This window comes from Melanotaenia boesemani, chromosome 17 (genome assembly GCF_017639745.1).
Source record: "Melanotaenia boesemani isolate fMelBoe1 chromosome 17, fMelBoe1.pri, whole genome shotgun sequence".
Classification (NCBI taxonomy): Eukaryota; Metazoa; Chordata; class Actinopteri; order Atheriniformes; family Melanotaeniidae; genus Melanotaenia; species Melanotaenia boesemani.
The window spans coordinates 7282645-7298691 of NC_055698.1; the positions used below are offsets into that span (position 1 = coordinate 7282645).

At 41.2% G+C, this 16047-nt stretch overlaps 1 protein-coding gene across 4 annotated transcripts; it reads left to right on the forward strand.

Annotated features, from left to right (window-relative positions):
- Positions 1–1186: 1186 nt before the first annotated feature.
- khdrbs1b (KH domain containing, RNA binding, signal transduction associated 1b) lies at positions 1187–15461 on the forward strand. 4 transcript variants are annotated; one of them, XR_006013479.1, is made up of 12 exons: positions 1187–1595; positions 3350–3471; positions 4533–4649; positions 4984–5130; positions 7120–7247; positions 7375–7615; positions 7981–8048; positions 8384–8442; positions 9700–9886; positions 11081–11126; positions 11283–12076; positions 14969–15461. XR_006013479.1 is itself a non-coding variant. In XM_042012013.1 (9 exons), exons 1-9 carry the CDS (start codon positions 1502–1504, stop codon positions 9804–9806), a joined length of 1083 nt encoding a protein of 360 aa, XP_041867947.1. In that variant the 5' UTR covers positions 1187–1501; the 3' UTR covers positions 9807–11049. The 4 variants fall into 4 exon arrangements, 1 of the variants encoding a protein (XP_041867947.1); XR_006013478.1 differs by having other exon boundaries at positions 11081–12076; XR_006013477.1 differs by lacking the exon at positions 11081–11126 and having other exon boundaries at positions 12013–12076.
- The last annotated feature ends 586 nt before the right edge of the window (positions 15462–16047 follow it).

Below are 16047 nucleotides of genomic sequence, written 5' to 3' on the forward strand. Positions count from 1 at the left end.
AATTCAGCTCACAGGCTATTCATTCTGTCAATGACAAGAGGAGTCAGAGCAACCTTGCAACCCCCAACACTAATAACACTGTAATGGTCGGAGATAGATCAAACTGAGTGCTCATAGTTAGAGTGGGTCTTTGGTCTCCCATAAGTGTTTATTGCAGACAACTTTTGCTTTCGTTTGTTTTGAGCAGATGCATGCCTGGGTACACCTGCGGTCGATCGTAATAGTTTTCACTCCAGTGGTGGACTGACAAATCACCAGCAGCTTTTTTTTTTTTTTTTTTTTTTTTTTTTGCTGTTTGCTCAAAGAGCATCCGGCCACATACAATGCACACTTCTGTGTACATTAAACATAGAGCAAATAGTCTTTTCTTGCTTTGTATGCACAGGCCAGCTCTAACTTTTGACCCCCTTGTGCTTCACTGAATAGCACTGCAGGTTCATTACCACTGGCTGAGTGGGAGAAATCAATCCTTGAGATGTGTCTACCAGACATTCTCCTTACTACGCTTCTCACTCACATGTAAGCATTTTTAAATCAATACACCAGTGAGAGGAAAACGGATGACTAGAGTAAGTATTGGTTTCTGCTCACTAAGTCAAAGCTTTCTTAGTGAGGACTACCACTAAGGGGCAATAGAGAGCCTCATATGAAAGCCCCACTCATTCAGGGCAGCTTTATTTAACCGGATTTTTGTTCACTAATTAATCACAGTTAGTGTGAAAAGGTCTCATATAGCAGTACATGGCAGTTCAATACATATTATGCTCTATACAAACTGTATATGATAATGGCATCCAAATATTTCAAAACAAAGCTGTACGAGCACTGTTAGATATTTTTATTTAATAATCATTGCAATGATAGGCTATATACAAATTAAATACATTATTTGTAACCTCCACTCCACAAAATCCCCACAAAATCGTTTTAAAGTGCCGTTGTATTGCCAAATGGTCATTAATATTTTAGCTCTTTAAGTTTTTCATAAATAAAAATATTAGAGACCGTTTTGTTATGAATTTCCCTGAAAGTGAATAAAGTAGTAGAGGACTTTTTGGATATTTGTATTACAACTGTTTCAAACCAGAGTAAAATGGGGTTGTGGAGATTAGAGGCGTACACACAGGCGCGCAGTAGGCGGTGTCAATCCGGACAACTACGTCTTTCTGAGCTCATTTCCGTCTGTTAGAGTCGTATCTCTCTTCTACTCTCTCGTCGCTTTTGTTCTCCCATTTCCAACCAGCCACCGCTGCTGAACAGAGGGGCAAGTCGGGTAGGACACCACAACGAGGCACATTTTCGGACCCGTCCGACCCAGAAAACGGCCGGTAGCCACATGCAAAGTACCGTCTGCACAGGAGATACGCCGCACTCTATAATTACATAACCGGACTACTTTTTCTTTTTATCCCCTTCTGCCATTATTGGAGTTTTAACGCTTTTCTTGTTGCATCGATACTGACTTCCCCCCATCTCTTCCGATCGCTTTGAATTCAACAAGATGGAGAACGACGATAAATATCTCCCCGAGCTTCTGGCGGAGAAGGACAGCCTGGACTCATCATTCACCCACGCCATGAAACTTTTAAACGCAGGTAAAGAGCTGTTAAATTGTGGATTTTTTTTCCCCCACGAGGTTGTTTACGCCTTGAGTCAAAGCGAGTACACAAACAGTATGGGGCTAAAGCTAATATCCTGAAAATAGAAAAGCACACCTGGACGCATTCAGCGCCATGTGCTTGCAGTCGGGACGCGAACTGTCTCGGGCCCGTGACCGCAGTACTGACTTTAGGTCCACCTCGCAGCCTAGTAATCAAAACATGGCGCGCGTAATACATGTGGGAGTTAGTTAAATGATAGTTAATGAATGGTGTCTGAAACAGTAAACACGTTTCAGCTTCAACGGCCTCACAGAGGGAGACACACTTTGCTGCTAGATAATTTCCGCTTCCCCTCGCGCAGCTGCGACACGTCGCCGCTGATGCCTCTCATACTATGGAGGGGAGGAGGGGGGTGGTGGTGCTCGTGCAGAGTTTAAAGTTAAAAATTTTAATGGTTTTTCTGGACGGATCGTTTGTTCTCGGCGTCTTAGATTTTGCTTTGACAGTTACGTTGAAAAATGTGCGCAGCTGACCGCATTAAAACCCAGGGTCACATTTCTCTTCGAAAGCTAGAGAGGCGGCCTAATGATAACGGTTTCGGGGAGCCTGAAGCCCCGGTGTCTCCCGTCGTGTGAGTGCTCTTTCCGGGCTGGTGAGGGCGGTTACAGCTGTGGTAGATCCGGGTCTTCAGTTGTAGCTGTGCTGGAGGCAAAAGAAACAAAACCGTGTTTATGTCTCACCCGGTGGCTGTTTGCAATCTTCTTCTTTTATTACACTTTTAATATGTTACATAATTTGGCTTTATATGTAAAATAATGTATGAGTCTTTTAATAATGAAGTTATTACTGTTTCTGTACACGGCTATTTAAATGAAAAAAAAAAATAAACATCATCATAGACAAAGTGAAGTGACTTACTTTTGTCTGCTGTTGCTTGTGTGGTTGTGAACCTCTCCTCAAAGCCCAGTCTGTATTTGTCTGTTCCCCACCAGCATCTCAGGAAACCTGGCTGATAATTTTAGTTGGCGTGGTTGTCTTACGTGATGTGCAAAAATCTAGGCTACATGTCTGGAATTGCAAATATGACAAAGTGTGTCAGGATGTGCTGCGAGTTGGTCTGGGTGAAACGTCTACCGAAGCTTCCCTTGGATCTGCAGCTGGTAGACTGTGGTGAAGCTGACGTGTTTGCACATCCAGACTCAGGAGATGTCATGGCCAGGAGAGAGGTGGTGGTTTGAGGGGTGAAGACGCTGCCACGGCTGTGCTGCATGGTGGAGATGTGGGGCAAATGGCAAACATCTCTCAGAATGCTGTTAAAAACTGTATGAAAACATTTGTTAATGGTATTTTGATAATGGATTAGTCTGATTTTTTTTTTTTTTAAGTGCGATCATTTTGTTTGGAGATCAGCAACAGAAAAACCAGATATTCTGCTTTTTTATGGCAGAGAAATGCAATATTTCCTATTATTGAATGTACACAATGTTTAAGTAATTTTTAATGGATTAGTAGACTTTGACTTTAAGATGAGTTAATGTCATGTTGTGTTCAGACACCTGAAATAATTAGCTTTTTTTTGAGCCAAAACGTACAGATGGCTTTGTTAATCCCAAAGTTGGTTAATTTAGCTTGTGAGATTTCTTTTTTTGCCAAGCTATGAACTTTTTTGTGATGGTTTAAGATATTAAAATTGGCTTCTTTTTTTCCTATCAAAACTGACTTTTTTTTTTTTACCTCTTGTCTTCTAGAAATCGATAGATTCCAGAAAGGAGAGACTAAAAAGGAGGCAGAGACCTACCTGGACCTTTTCACAACAAAGAACATCAAACTTAAGGAGCGAGTGCTCATACCTGTCAAACAGTACCCAAAGGTGAGCCTTCGTTGCCCTGCTTTCCTTTCTTTCTTCTTTTTCTTCTAACTCCCCTTGATTTAATTTTACCCTGCTGCTGTGTTTCAATTACACAAAGCCATGGGTTACCTGGGAGTCTCAAATTACTCCTCTCAACTCTTGATCTCTAAGCTCCAGACTATAATTACAGCCTATACTGACATGTTTTAAAATATCACCAAATAGACCAAAATGTTAATTTAGCTGTAATTGGGATGGCTGTATATTTCTCTCTGTTCAGGTCCTGCTTTCATTTAAAGTGAAGCTTAACTTGGCTTCATTATGTGACCTCGTGAGCATTTATCCAGTTGCATTTCATATTTCTTTTAGGGGTAAGCGTCTCTGATTAAGGATGCTTTTGATAATCTGCCCTGTGGAACTTAGAAAACAGATCACCAGCTGCGTGATGCAGAAATGCTGTACCGTAAAATGTGTTTGCTTAAGTTGCACATTTCTGCTCAGGCGGGCTGTTGTGTCAAAAGTGGATGTAATCTGCTTGACTTTATTAGTAAGAATTAGACTTATAGATCCTTCCTACAACAAGCAGGATCAATGTGATAAATGAGAGCGCTCTCTAGGGCTCTGACAGCCGTCTGATCTTCCTGACTTGGTTTCAGTCTGTACATGCCACAACAGTGTCAGGGATGACGATGCTAATTTGTGTTTCAGATTGTAGAAGCCACTTTTACAACCCCCGGGGAAGAACTGCTTAAGTACAGCTTTTTGCTAAACGTAGTTGACAGTGACAGCTAATTGTAAGACATGATTCTTACTTTGTTGAAAGGTTGAGGGAACAAGATCCCAGCTTTATGTTAGGAGTGGGCTCTGGCTCAGTTGCATAGAAGACTGTAGCGAATAGCAGCTGACGGCATTACAACCCTCTGAGACTGATATCGACTTTGTCTGGTAAATCTACCACTTAAGGTTGCAGTATGTGCGACAAGACCCCTGACAGCGATCGCTCCTTTAGTTCTCTGGGTATTAAACTGGAGCCTGCTTTGGTTGTCAGGCTAATTTTGCTTTGCTTTGTTTTTCTCTGTTAGTTCAATTTTGTGGGGAAGATTTTAGGACCTCAGGGCAACACAATCAAACGTCTGCAGGAGGAGACTGGAGCCAAGATCTCTGTGCTGGGCAAAGGATCTATGAGGGACAAAGCCAAGGTACTACACACACTCCTCCCGTTACACACTTGTTTGAAAGGTACATGAGGCAAAAAGCATCTGGGCTTCACTTCAAAAGGATAAAAGGCAGGGAGCCCAGATGTTAACATTAACATAAAGCCAAGGGCATCCATTCACTGCACATCTGTTCCAGGAATCTTAAGGATAGCCTGCTAAACCTGTTATATAGCAGTCTGATTGAGGAAGGAAACACCACACCTTTCCTCCACGTATTCTGAGGCAGATAAAATGCGATTACTTCTTGCATAATTAAATTTTTGCATTAGCTGCATGCTTCCTCTGGCTCACTAACACCATGTTGCCCTTCCTTCAGGAGGAGGAGCTGAGGAAAGGCGGCGAGCCCAAGTATGCCCACTTGTCCATGGAGCTGCATGTGTTCATTGAGGTGTTCGCCCCCGTGCCGGATGCTTACCTGCGCATGGCACACGCCATGGAGGAGGTCAAAAAGTTCCTGTTTCCTGTAAGTTTACGCTACCATGCGGCCATTTTTATTTGATATTGCTGTTCTCAAACACTTCAAATCAGCCCAGTCTTTTCTAAATGATCTGTGTGGTCTATAAAAATGTAATTTAATGAAGCTAAAGTAGATATATTTAGAAAACTTGCACCCTAAATCCCAAAAATGGCTGACTGACTTGAATATAAGACAAACTCAGAAATCATCACAGCTGAGGTGGAAGATGAAGCTGGGCTGTGCTTCAAGTAGCTCACTGAAAAGTGATGTGAGATTAATATTAATATAGTTGGTAATTAATTTTTTAATCAAGTAATGGACTAATCATGTCAGCTCTAAATGGAGTAATTTCTCTCATCGAGTCTTGCAGACTGGGGAGGGGAGGAGTCTACTAAAACCACTTTGTGCCCTTGTTTGAATAAAAAAAAATGTTCTTTTGAAGTGTTAAAAATTAAAAAGGCTTCCATGGCTTCTCTCATTGGCGAGTTAGGAACATCTTTGAATTCTGAGTAGGAAAAAGTTTTAGACCTGACTGATTGTGCTCTCCGATAACTGACTGAGGGTATGCCTTTCACAGTTAGACAAAGCTCTGGGAGGGTGCCCAGTAGGACAGACATAAGAGAGTGAGTGGGTATGTTCCTGGTGCAAACGCACTGGATGGCACAGTCCAGGCACGTACAGCAATCAGCTTAAGAGGGAGGAATTAGGTCGCTTTCACTGACAGCGTCAACCCCCTCCTGTAGTTTGCCTACACGTCCGTCCACCTTTTACCAATGTCTCAGAAATCAGCCTGGAGACGAACAACTCTCTGACAGACATGTGGGCATAATCACCCGACATAGCCGACGACGCCTACATTATGAATCTATACTGAGAAAGTTTAGTCAGGTCCAAATCTGCTTTGCTGTCAAACCTGGCTGAGGCTTGGTGTGTTCTAACAACGGCTTCACCCAAACCAGGCCAGCAGGCCCAGGGGTTGTGAGATATCTTGGATTTTTTTAATTAGTGCACAGGCTTCTTTAGAAGGGAGACTCATTTGGATCAGAGTTAAAAGATAAATAGACCAGAAAACCAGCTGTGACGCTGGTATTTCTGTTATGTAAAAAAGAAAGAAAGTGGGGGAAAAAGCTGTCCTCTACAGCACCCATCGCTGCAATTAAAGGCTGTAGTCATTTGCAGCAGGGCTGCATTTGAAGGAAATGGGAGGATGTAATGTGTTGGAGACATTTGCCTGTATTTGTGCTCAGGTTAGTATAGCTTCATGCCTAACAACGTAGATGCTAAAATGGATCATTTCGACCGTGTGAAGAGATTTTCAGTTCTCTATAGAAAGTTAATCTCTACACAGTAATGGTTAAAGATGCAGCAGGAGCTGAGGCCAATGCACTCTTCTCCTGAAATGAGTTTGGAATCAGTCAAACGACTGTTTGACTGCTTTTTGCTGCAGATAAATCAAAGGCTGCTGCCTGCCCTGCTTATCCGCATAGACACCTTTTTCTTCCTTTTTTTCACCATCATTAGTCCTGTCATCGCTCCTGACTGGGGGACTGATATGTGAAAAAGAATTGATTGGGTCACAGAGCAGCTCCAGCGATTGCTCCCAGAAGAAAGACGGTGGATTGCGTTACAGGATTTGTGCTGCTCACACGGGCAGCTTCGCTAATCCTGCAGCAACTTATTGTGTCTGTGGATAAAATCAGGTAACCGTTAATGCCGTTGCACCAGACGTGAGGAAGTGCTAGAGGGATTAGATTTACATGTCGTGCATGATGGAAAGACAGGGAAGGCAGGGAGTGTGGATGAATGCCCTCCAGCCTCCCACATCCCACCCCCTCCTCTCTTTAACTGTGAGTCACTGAGACTTTTTATTTCACTTGCTCTGTTAGCCACTCATTTGGATTAGGTGGGGGGAGGGGGACCTCTCTAGGAAAGACCTCTTCTAGATTGTGTGCTCTTGTTTCTCATCCTCTCACTACTCTTGTTCCCTGTGTGCAGGATATGATGGATGACATTTGCCAAGAGCAGTTCATGGAGATGAGCTACCTGAACGGAGGGCAGGAGCACCGAGGCCGAGGGGGCATGCCGGGGAGAGGCCGTGGAGTCCCACCTTCCGGACAGCACAGGTATGGAGATGTGTGCACATGAGTTTCAAGACAAAACGTGTTTGAATAAATGAATATCTGTTTATTTTGTCCCTAAAAGTAAGACTCAGCAGTTCATCCTTGTACGCACATCTGTTCTTTCTTTAAGGGGAAGGGGGATGCCTCCTCGTGGTGGTGCAGGTAGAGGAGGAGTGACGCGAGGTGGCCCAGGCAGAGGTGGTGCAGTCAGAGGTGCCCCAACGAGCAGAGGAGGACCCCCTGCAGCACCCAGCAGGGGAGCTGTGGCACCCCGGGCTAGACCCCTGGCTGGTGGACCACCTCAGAGGATGGCACCACCCTCTGCTCACCAGCACACCCCTGGTGCAGCTGCTGAAGGCTATGAGGAATATGTAAGTGTGCAATACAAACAGATTAATTCATTTTCAGTACCGCTTAGTCCAGTTCAGGGTTGTGGAGAAGCTGGAGTCTATCCCAACAATTAGCAAGCTAGAAGCAGACAAATACAAATCTCTTATAGGATAAAGTGAAATGAAATTTTTAGAGAATTTTACTGTTAATTTTGGTCTAAGACCCGCTGCTAGCTTTGATTTACCTGACTAGTATAGGCAGGATCTGACTTTGGAAGCTGGAGATATGAGGTGGTGCATGTCTGCTTCAGTACAAGTGTAGCACTTTGGGGACATCTTGACATTCATGATTCATGAACAAGCCTCTCCTTAAATCTCACTCTGGCTCTGTTTCTGCTCCTCTCCAGGGCTACGATGAGAGCTACACAGACACAACCTACGACTCATACGACGGCTATTACAGCCAGCCGCAGGCGTAAGTGAATCTTTGCTTTTTACCTGCTTCTTCCAACATCGCCTGGTTTCTGCTTTCACTTGAGCTAAGATTTGAGAATAAAAGCAATCCTGCTTAGGTTCATCAGATAGTAGTTGGTGTTACATGTTTTGGATGGTGGTGTTATTAGGAGGACCTGATCACACTCAGATGTTCCCCTCAAGAGAACGAGGCTTTGATCTTATCTGTGAAAGCCAATTATCATCTCCCTGGACATTACAGTTAGCAGCTTTGTGATGTTTTTTTTTCCTTTTTTCAGAGATTAAAGTGTTTTTTTTTTTCCTCTCTTCTTTCTCTTTGCTGTTTTGGACCACCAGAGAACCAGAATATTATGACTACGGACACGGAGAGACCACAGAGTCATATGACTCATATGGTAAGAAGGCTTTTTATTGCCTGAGCAAAAATGACCATTTCTAGTAGAAAGTGAGATTGTTTACGATTTGTATAGTTGGTGTTTGTTGGTATGGAATAAATCTGCCACAATGGTGCTCGATTTAGTGATTGATTTATAGGTAGTTCTCAAATATCGGTCTGACGTGATTGACCAACTCAAAGGAGTAAACGCACTAATCCAGGTTTAGTTGATTAGAAATATGAAGGGAAACTCATTCCCCTAAACCACTTTAACACACGCTTAAACTAAACGGCTTAAGTTGCGTCAACATAGGTGATCATTAGTTTTAACTACAAACTATCAGTTCATTGAACTAAAACCCCATTTCCACCAGTAGGGCAGGATCAAAACGGGTTGGTTCAGAAAATCCAAATCGGTTGCGTTTCTATAGCCAACTTTACCGTTACCCGTTAGGTGGTGTTATCAGCCGGGTAGTGATAGAGGCGCCAACAGAAGGGTCCCAGAAAAGTGGGACGGTTTGGGTTGAATATTCTGGTACCCTTCACAGTATTTACCTGTGGAAATGCAAAAAATGCATACCAGATTGACGCCCCCCTTTAAATCTTTTAAAGAGAATATTTTAATGGTGCATGTCATTATTTTTTGTCATAGACAAAAGGGGAGGGGTATGAAGAGAGAAGCTAGCAGAACTGAGATAAAATAACAGGAAATGTCAGTAACCATCATCATTTCAGTCCCTGATGGTCAACAGTCTGTGGTGGAGGATGTGTCTCCCTGTCCTGTCATAATACCAGCTTTAACATGGAAACAGCAGAATATTCTGACATAGTCTAAATGTAAACATAACACCTGCTGTAAAGCACATTACTCAAATTTATTAGATGGCAGTTGCAAAAGGTTTAATTGCTGCCGAATATTATTTTCCCTTGAGCCTTTTTGTCCAGACACATTGAGCTTTGAAAATACCCCCATAACAAAAAAAAAAAAAAAATACCCCCACCCCCTACTGACACATTTTGGCTGATTGCTATCAAGCTGCAGAATGATAAAAAAGAAAATAGAAACAATTTATTTGCTTTATTAATTAGGCACCATTTATACAAAACATAATTTATTACAAAAAAGTTAATATTCAAACCAAATTCAGGTTTACGTTGTAGCTTTACAGGTGGAGCGTGGATGGAGGTTTTGAACACTAGTAGTGCTGTCGAGCTTCGAGTTTCAAACAAAGTCTGTTTTAGACCAAAGTTGAATTGTTCTGTTTTGTTTGTCCAGGCCAAGACGACTGGAACGGCACCCAGCGGACAACTCCAGGGAAGGCCCTTCCCCCATCCAGGGGCGGCAAAACGGCATACCGGGAGCACCCGTACCGGCAGTACTAAAGCGGACTCGCCACCCTTAGTGTCGCCCCGATAACTGCCCCACTACCACGGCAGCTCTCGCTTTAAGAAGCCTGACAAAAGTAATTGTCCGTTTTGTCTTTGGTTTGTTTTTTTCTTTCTTTCTTTTTTTTTGTTTTTTTTTTTTTCTTTCTTACACTGGACTTTATACAAGAGAGCAAATTGGGAACTGAAAATCAGAACTGGTTTTTGAGATTTGACCACGAACACCCTCCCCTGACCCCTACTTTGTACCGCCTCTCAACCAACCGACCACCCATCAGACAGCTTGTAGATGGCCAGAGAGGAAAAGCTGTCGTCCCCTCCCCCTTTTTCTATTTCTACTTCTTTCTCCCCTCTTAAAAATTTTCATTTGAATTTTTTCTTTTTTTTGATCTGTATTTTTCTCTTTTTGCATTGTTGATCATTAATTTTTTTTAACTGTCTGGGACACATCCTAATGGATTAGAGGCTCATGACCTATTTGTCTAATGAATCTATTTTAATTGTTTTTAAATACAAAGAATCTGTTGAGGGTCAGTTGCAGATTCCCATTTAGGCTACATTTCAAAATTCTGTTAATATAGCCGAATAAAAGAACTTTTTAAACTTTAATTATGTAATATAGCGACAAAAAGAACACACAAATCTTAAATAAGATAACGCTAAATCGATGTTAATGGAATCGGTACAATTCATTCTTGATAATGGTTTGTTTTTAAATAGTTTCTAAAACATTGTCCATGTAGACTTAGGCAGCAATATTTGTGATTGAACTTAGAGTTTTGAAATATAGCCCCAATAGACACTGTTGAGATGGACTGTCCTCATATCCTCAATTTGTTTTACTTGTTAAAAAAATATATCAATTTAAGACTAAAGACAAAATGTTTCTTTAATGAGAATCTGGCTGAGACATGGCCTGTTAATCTAAACAGTTCAGGTCTTCATTTTGTGATCTGATTCTATAATAAACTGCATGCACAAAGTACACAAAAGAAGGATTGGGACAAAAATCTCCACATGGGTCTTCTCTTACTGTAGAGAAGGGATCCTGCAGCTCAATCCAAACTCTTGTACATATTTTAAAACATCCTAACTGTACTTATTCTGCCACTAGTATCTGTACCCTCTCCATAAAATGCATTATGCTACTTGTGTAAGCTTGCCTAAATAGGTTACTAAATCTGTCCAAAAGATGTTTTGCAGCAGTTTGTCAATAAAGCTTAGTTTGTTTTTTATGAAACTTAACTTGCTTTATTTGTTTCCTGTCCTAGTAAAATTCTGAAATGGCCTTTTTTAAACAACTTTCAGCAGTCAGATGTAGGTGTTTTCCTTTGTTTCTCATTCAAAACCGCATTTTAAATCTAAATGAATGTATTTACGTCTGAAGACTTTAACTATACTAAATGATGTCTTGACTGATTATCAAAAGAGCACAACTTATTCTTTCTCTCTCTTTCTATACTTTTTAAAAAGGACCCAGAGGTAAGACCTCTAAAATAACCTGGATAGCTTCCTAATGTGTATAGAGTTGTAAAGCATTGAATGCCTGGGTATGTATAAGACTTTTTCAATCCTCTTACCTGTGGTCGTAATCGTCAATGAGAATTGCTTTTATAGCGTCTGAAAATTAACTGAATTCAAACCACCATTCAGGTCTAGGCCTCATTGTCATGAATGACGCTGGCGCGATGGCTACTTTAGTACAGAGTAATGGCAGTGCAATGGAGAGGATGGTTATAACCTAGAGAACTCCACTGTAAAGGTAACCTAACCCTAAATGTTTAATTTCGTAGTGTGTTTATCCTTTGACATAAACTTGCTGGTAAAACACTTTCTTAAAATATTATTAGTCATTGCAACAAAAAGAATCGACTCAAAAGTAAGAAAAAAGTAACTTCCAACATTACACAGTAGTGGATTTTATGTACCAAAATAACTGTTTTTGTGTACTAACAAAATATGTTAGGATAGTGTTAATGCAACTCTAGCTAAAATGAACCAAGCCAAATCTGACAATATTTTCTGTACAGCTGAGCTGCTGTTACTTTTTTATTTGCTTACTGTAATTAAAAAATGCCTGTACAGTTATCCAAAAACTGAGTTGCATGAGCATATCTTCTCTTGTAGACTTTGCATGACAAGTTTCAAGTTTCTCCCAGTGTTTTTAGACAAGGTGTTGATTTGGGCTTTGTCCTTCCTCCAGGCACAGCTATCGGTCACTGAGTGCCCGGAGACCGACGGTCTGCTGGAGACCTTGCAGCCCTCAGGTTGGTTCGCTGCTGCTTCCTGTCCCATCTTGTTTTAAAGAACTGTCCTGCTGGGCTTTTGGGTGTCTTGGCCCAGTGACAATTAATTATCCATTGTTTCCACTACAAGTCCTACCTTCCAGATAGATGTTGGTGTTTCTTTCCCTGAAAACTGTCTGTTTTCAGCTTTTTTTCCCTTATTTGTTTATTAACTGTTTTTGTAACTATACGTTCATCTACATCAATACATTAATTCAATGACTGAGCCTGAAACATCAAGTCAAATTAAAAATATCTTTATACAGTTATCATTTGGAATTTTTTTAAAATAAAGTACATTAAATTGTTTAAATTTACTTATTTTGACAATGAAAACTTTAAAATGTTTATGAGGAAAATGTTGATTTCCAAAGATGTGGTCTGTAGCAGATAAAGTCGGGGGTTACCGACTTAGTTATTATAACTAAGTTAAGATATTTGATTTGAGAGTCTAAGTAGGATTAATGTTTCAACTATATCCTGCATTAATGTTTACAAATGGAAATTTATTTTTGTTTTCTATTGCAACTGTAGTATAAACATTTTGAAGCAGTAGCAGCCTTTTTGTTTTAAATGAAAAGATTGTTTTGTTTTTTTTAAATGTCGGAAAAAATTAATTTGGAATAAATTTAATTAGAATTTCAGGAATAAAATAAGAATTTGATATTTAGTTGATTTTTTTTGTCATTTGATTCTGTTAAATCAGCGTATTGATTGCTGGCTCCTGAATCAAATCAAAACTGTTATCACAAAATTTAATATCCAATGATTGAACCGTAATATTCCTGGAGTCATTTTTCAGCTCAGCATAGAGTTTGAAACTTAAAATAAATTTCATTGGTGCGTTTCAATCAAACGTTACTGGAACGTAAATGCCTACCAGCTTCTTTTAAAAAGCGGTAACGGTAATCTTTGGCAGATATTGCACTTTGACGCCCCCTAACGAAAGCTCATTCAGCTTCTGTCCTGCGTCCTTTCTCTTCTCTGAGCTCTCCAGCCAGTAAAAGTCAGTCCTGATGGTGACTTTGCTTTCTCTTTCTGTCACTTCCTTTAATGTCCTCTTGGGTTTCTTTGGTGAATCGGTAACGGTGCTTGTTGAAAAGGGCTAGTGTGCTGTTATTCTATTTGTGGCACGAGACACGATGCTGTAAAGCAAAACGTAGCTTAACAAGACCTCCAGGCTGGAACACAGTGTTGTAAAGTGTGGATTACAACGACGGCTCCAGTAATGAACATGATGAATGTCAGTGTGCCATCAAAATTATTTTAGGGTTGGAAATTTATGTATGTTGCTTTAAAGGAGCTAAAAGATTATTTTCCACTCAGCTCTGATGTACAGGATAACTTGGAAAAGTTAAGTGTGTTGTTCTTTGTTGGACCATCTGAGCTGCTTCACTGTTCAAACAGCAACCCATAAAGTGGTTAAACTAGAAGCTGTTCAAGCTAAAAGTCTGTTAATGGTACATTGCTGGTGTTCTGTGTGGTTTTTATTTGTGTATTAGTCCATGACCAGTTTTTACATTGTTTATTTCTCAACTTTGGTTGACCCGTTTGCCTTTTGGTTTCCTCAGTCTATATTAAGCTGAATGTTTTTTTGTCTTTTTTTTTAATGAGCTATTGTGAATATTAAGACAGAAACGGATGCAAGTAATGCTAAACCAAGCACTGCGAGCCCCACACACCTTTCAGAAGACCCAAGTTCCTGGAAAGGGTTCCTGTTGCTAAATGTAGCCTTTACTGTAAGCATTAAACAGGACCCATTAAATTCCTGGAACCTGTGCAGGTTCTTGGCAGCAGGTCTCATCCAGAAAACTCACCACTGTCAATCTCCATCTCAAGCAAATCCCTAAAGTTACTTTACATTAGTCAGATTAGCTCTTTCTCAGGAATAATCAGCTTTTTCTGGGATCTTTATAGTTGGTCATTAACCATCTGCAGCTGTAATCTAACATATTTGCAATTTGTAGGTAATGGTCTAAAACATTTCGAGGCACTGGTATGGTTCTTTTTAAGCTGTCCCATTTTTCTCTACAGACCATTGTGTAAGTTGGTATGCTGCAGACGCCTCGAGGCCGTTCAGCTGGTGTCACATTATTCAGCAGCTCCACGTTCGTGGCATTTGCAGCATTTCAAAGGTTGGTTGATTCTGATGATTGCCCTGCTCCTGGAAGTCGCCTCGCCTTTTGACAGTGCCTGAGAGTTGGTGTGTGGCTGTGCTACCCCTCAGCGAGTACAAGCGAGGGGGGTGGGCAGTCTCTGGGAAAGTGACTAATGAGGAGCGTTAGCTGACAGAAGGAAAGCAGAGGCATGAGGACTTTGGGCAGTCCAGAACTGGAGCCAGCAGGACGAGAGAAGACTTGAAAGGCCGGAGAAGTTGAATGGCAGCTGGAGGGATATTTTCTGTTATTGTCATTGGAGAACAGTTTGTTCAAGGCCACTCTTTGGAGATGTTTTGACAGATAGCTCTATTTATTTTAAAATGATGTGTTCAAAATGACTTGCCAGTTTCTATGAAACATGAGAATCCAGTTTCCTTGTTTATAAAGCAAGGGTAAGAGCTGCATCATGTCCAGACTTTACAACACTGAATCAAACAAGATGTCTGGCCTTAACCTCTCATTTTCTTTAAAATGCTCTGAAACTGAGACCTGAGACCACATTAGCTGCTGATTGAAATTTTAATGCACTAATCCAAAACAACGGCCAGACTTTGCAGTAATCAGGTTGCTTAGCTACTGTAGAAAAGCTGTGTTGCTTGGCAGGAAAATGACCTCTAATTACTGCAGCCAGTGCATTAAAGGAAATAAACTCTTTTTGTCTTTGCCAGACTCTCCCCGTTTTCACTTCACTTTGTGTTTTTTGTCTCCTCTCCAGTGAAGCGGTGCTCGGGGAGCAGCTCAGCATGAAGAAGGTGGGGGTGTCCTGTTGGGGGGGGAGGGTGAATAAAAAAAGCGCTGCCCAAAACCCAGTTTGCTGCCACATCATCTAAAAGAGTCTGCTGGCAAAGACTTGAACAGGAAATAAGACTGAAGCAGGTCAACAGAGACATCCAACTAACTGGGAATACAGAATATTCTCACAACTCATTTCTTATGGACTGTTTTTCTATTTATTCATGTCTTGTCAGTGCTGAATTACCATGCATTATCCTCTTGTAATTACGTCCTAACTTTGAAGACGCCCACTTGAAGCCTTTGCTGATTGTATGCTCCTGTACACAGCTTCCACAGACCTCCCCCTCGTGCTGCAAATGTAATTGTTTCATCTTAATTTGCCATAAAATAAGCCCTCCCGTTATAGTAGGCTGTGAAATTGTTTTTAATTGACTTGTCTTGAATAAGACATTAAAAGAACTCTTTTTACTTCCTGTAAGGCTTGCTGCACTCACTTGGTGTCGTCTCCGTTCCAAACATTTGATTTTTTAACCCCGTTCCGTTTATTATCCGCACTTCATTGTCAGGAGACATTAGATTCAAGGCTGGAGACTTTAAAGATGCCCGGAGAGTACGGATCAGTATCTCAAGTTCACGGTGAGCGCGCACACACAACGCGGCGTCACGTTGTGGAACCTTGAGGATATCCAATGCTAATGCAAAGGCCTCATTTGCATGTACCCTCGCTGCAAATGTAAAACACTTCTGTAACCAACGCTGGCCTGTTCTCAGCAGCTCAGCATCCAAGTATGATAATTTGGTGAGATGGTGCCAAGGGGATGCATGTGAGAGAGCGACAGAAGAGGGGGTGAGGCAGACACTAACATCCATCCATCATGCTTCTGTTGATTTGATTCCCCTTCATGCCATTTTCTGCCATTATCACTGATGATATTACAGCTGCCTGTGGTGCTAAGTTACATTTAGAGGTCAAAACTGTACTTTCCTGTATTAAAAACAAATCTCTGTCCCGATCCACTGGTCAGAGGCCGCATTAGCCAAGTCAGAGGCTCCATTTGG

Bases quoted from the DNA above. Each gene is read 5' to 3' on its own strand.
- khdrbs1b (XM_042012013.1), top strand. From the start codon at position 1,502: ATGGAGAACGACGATAAATATCTCCCCGAGCTTCTGGCGGAGAAGGAC. The intron at 1,596-3,349 runs GTAAAGAGCTGT...CTTGTCTTCTAG, and splicing joins CATGAAACTTTTAAACGCAG to AAATCGATAGATTCCAGAAA. The intron at 8,049-8,383 runs GTAAGTGAATCT...TTGGACCACCAG, and splicing joins TATTACAGCCAGCCGCAGGC to AGAACCAGAATATTATGACT.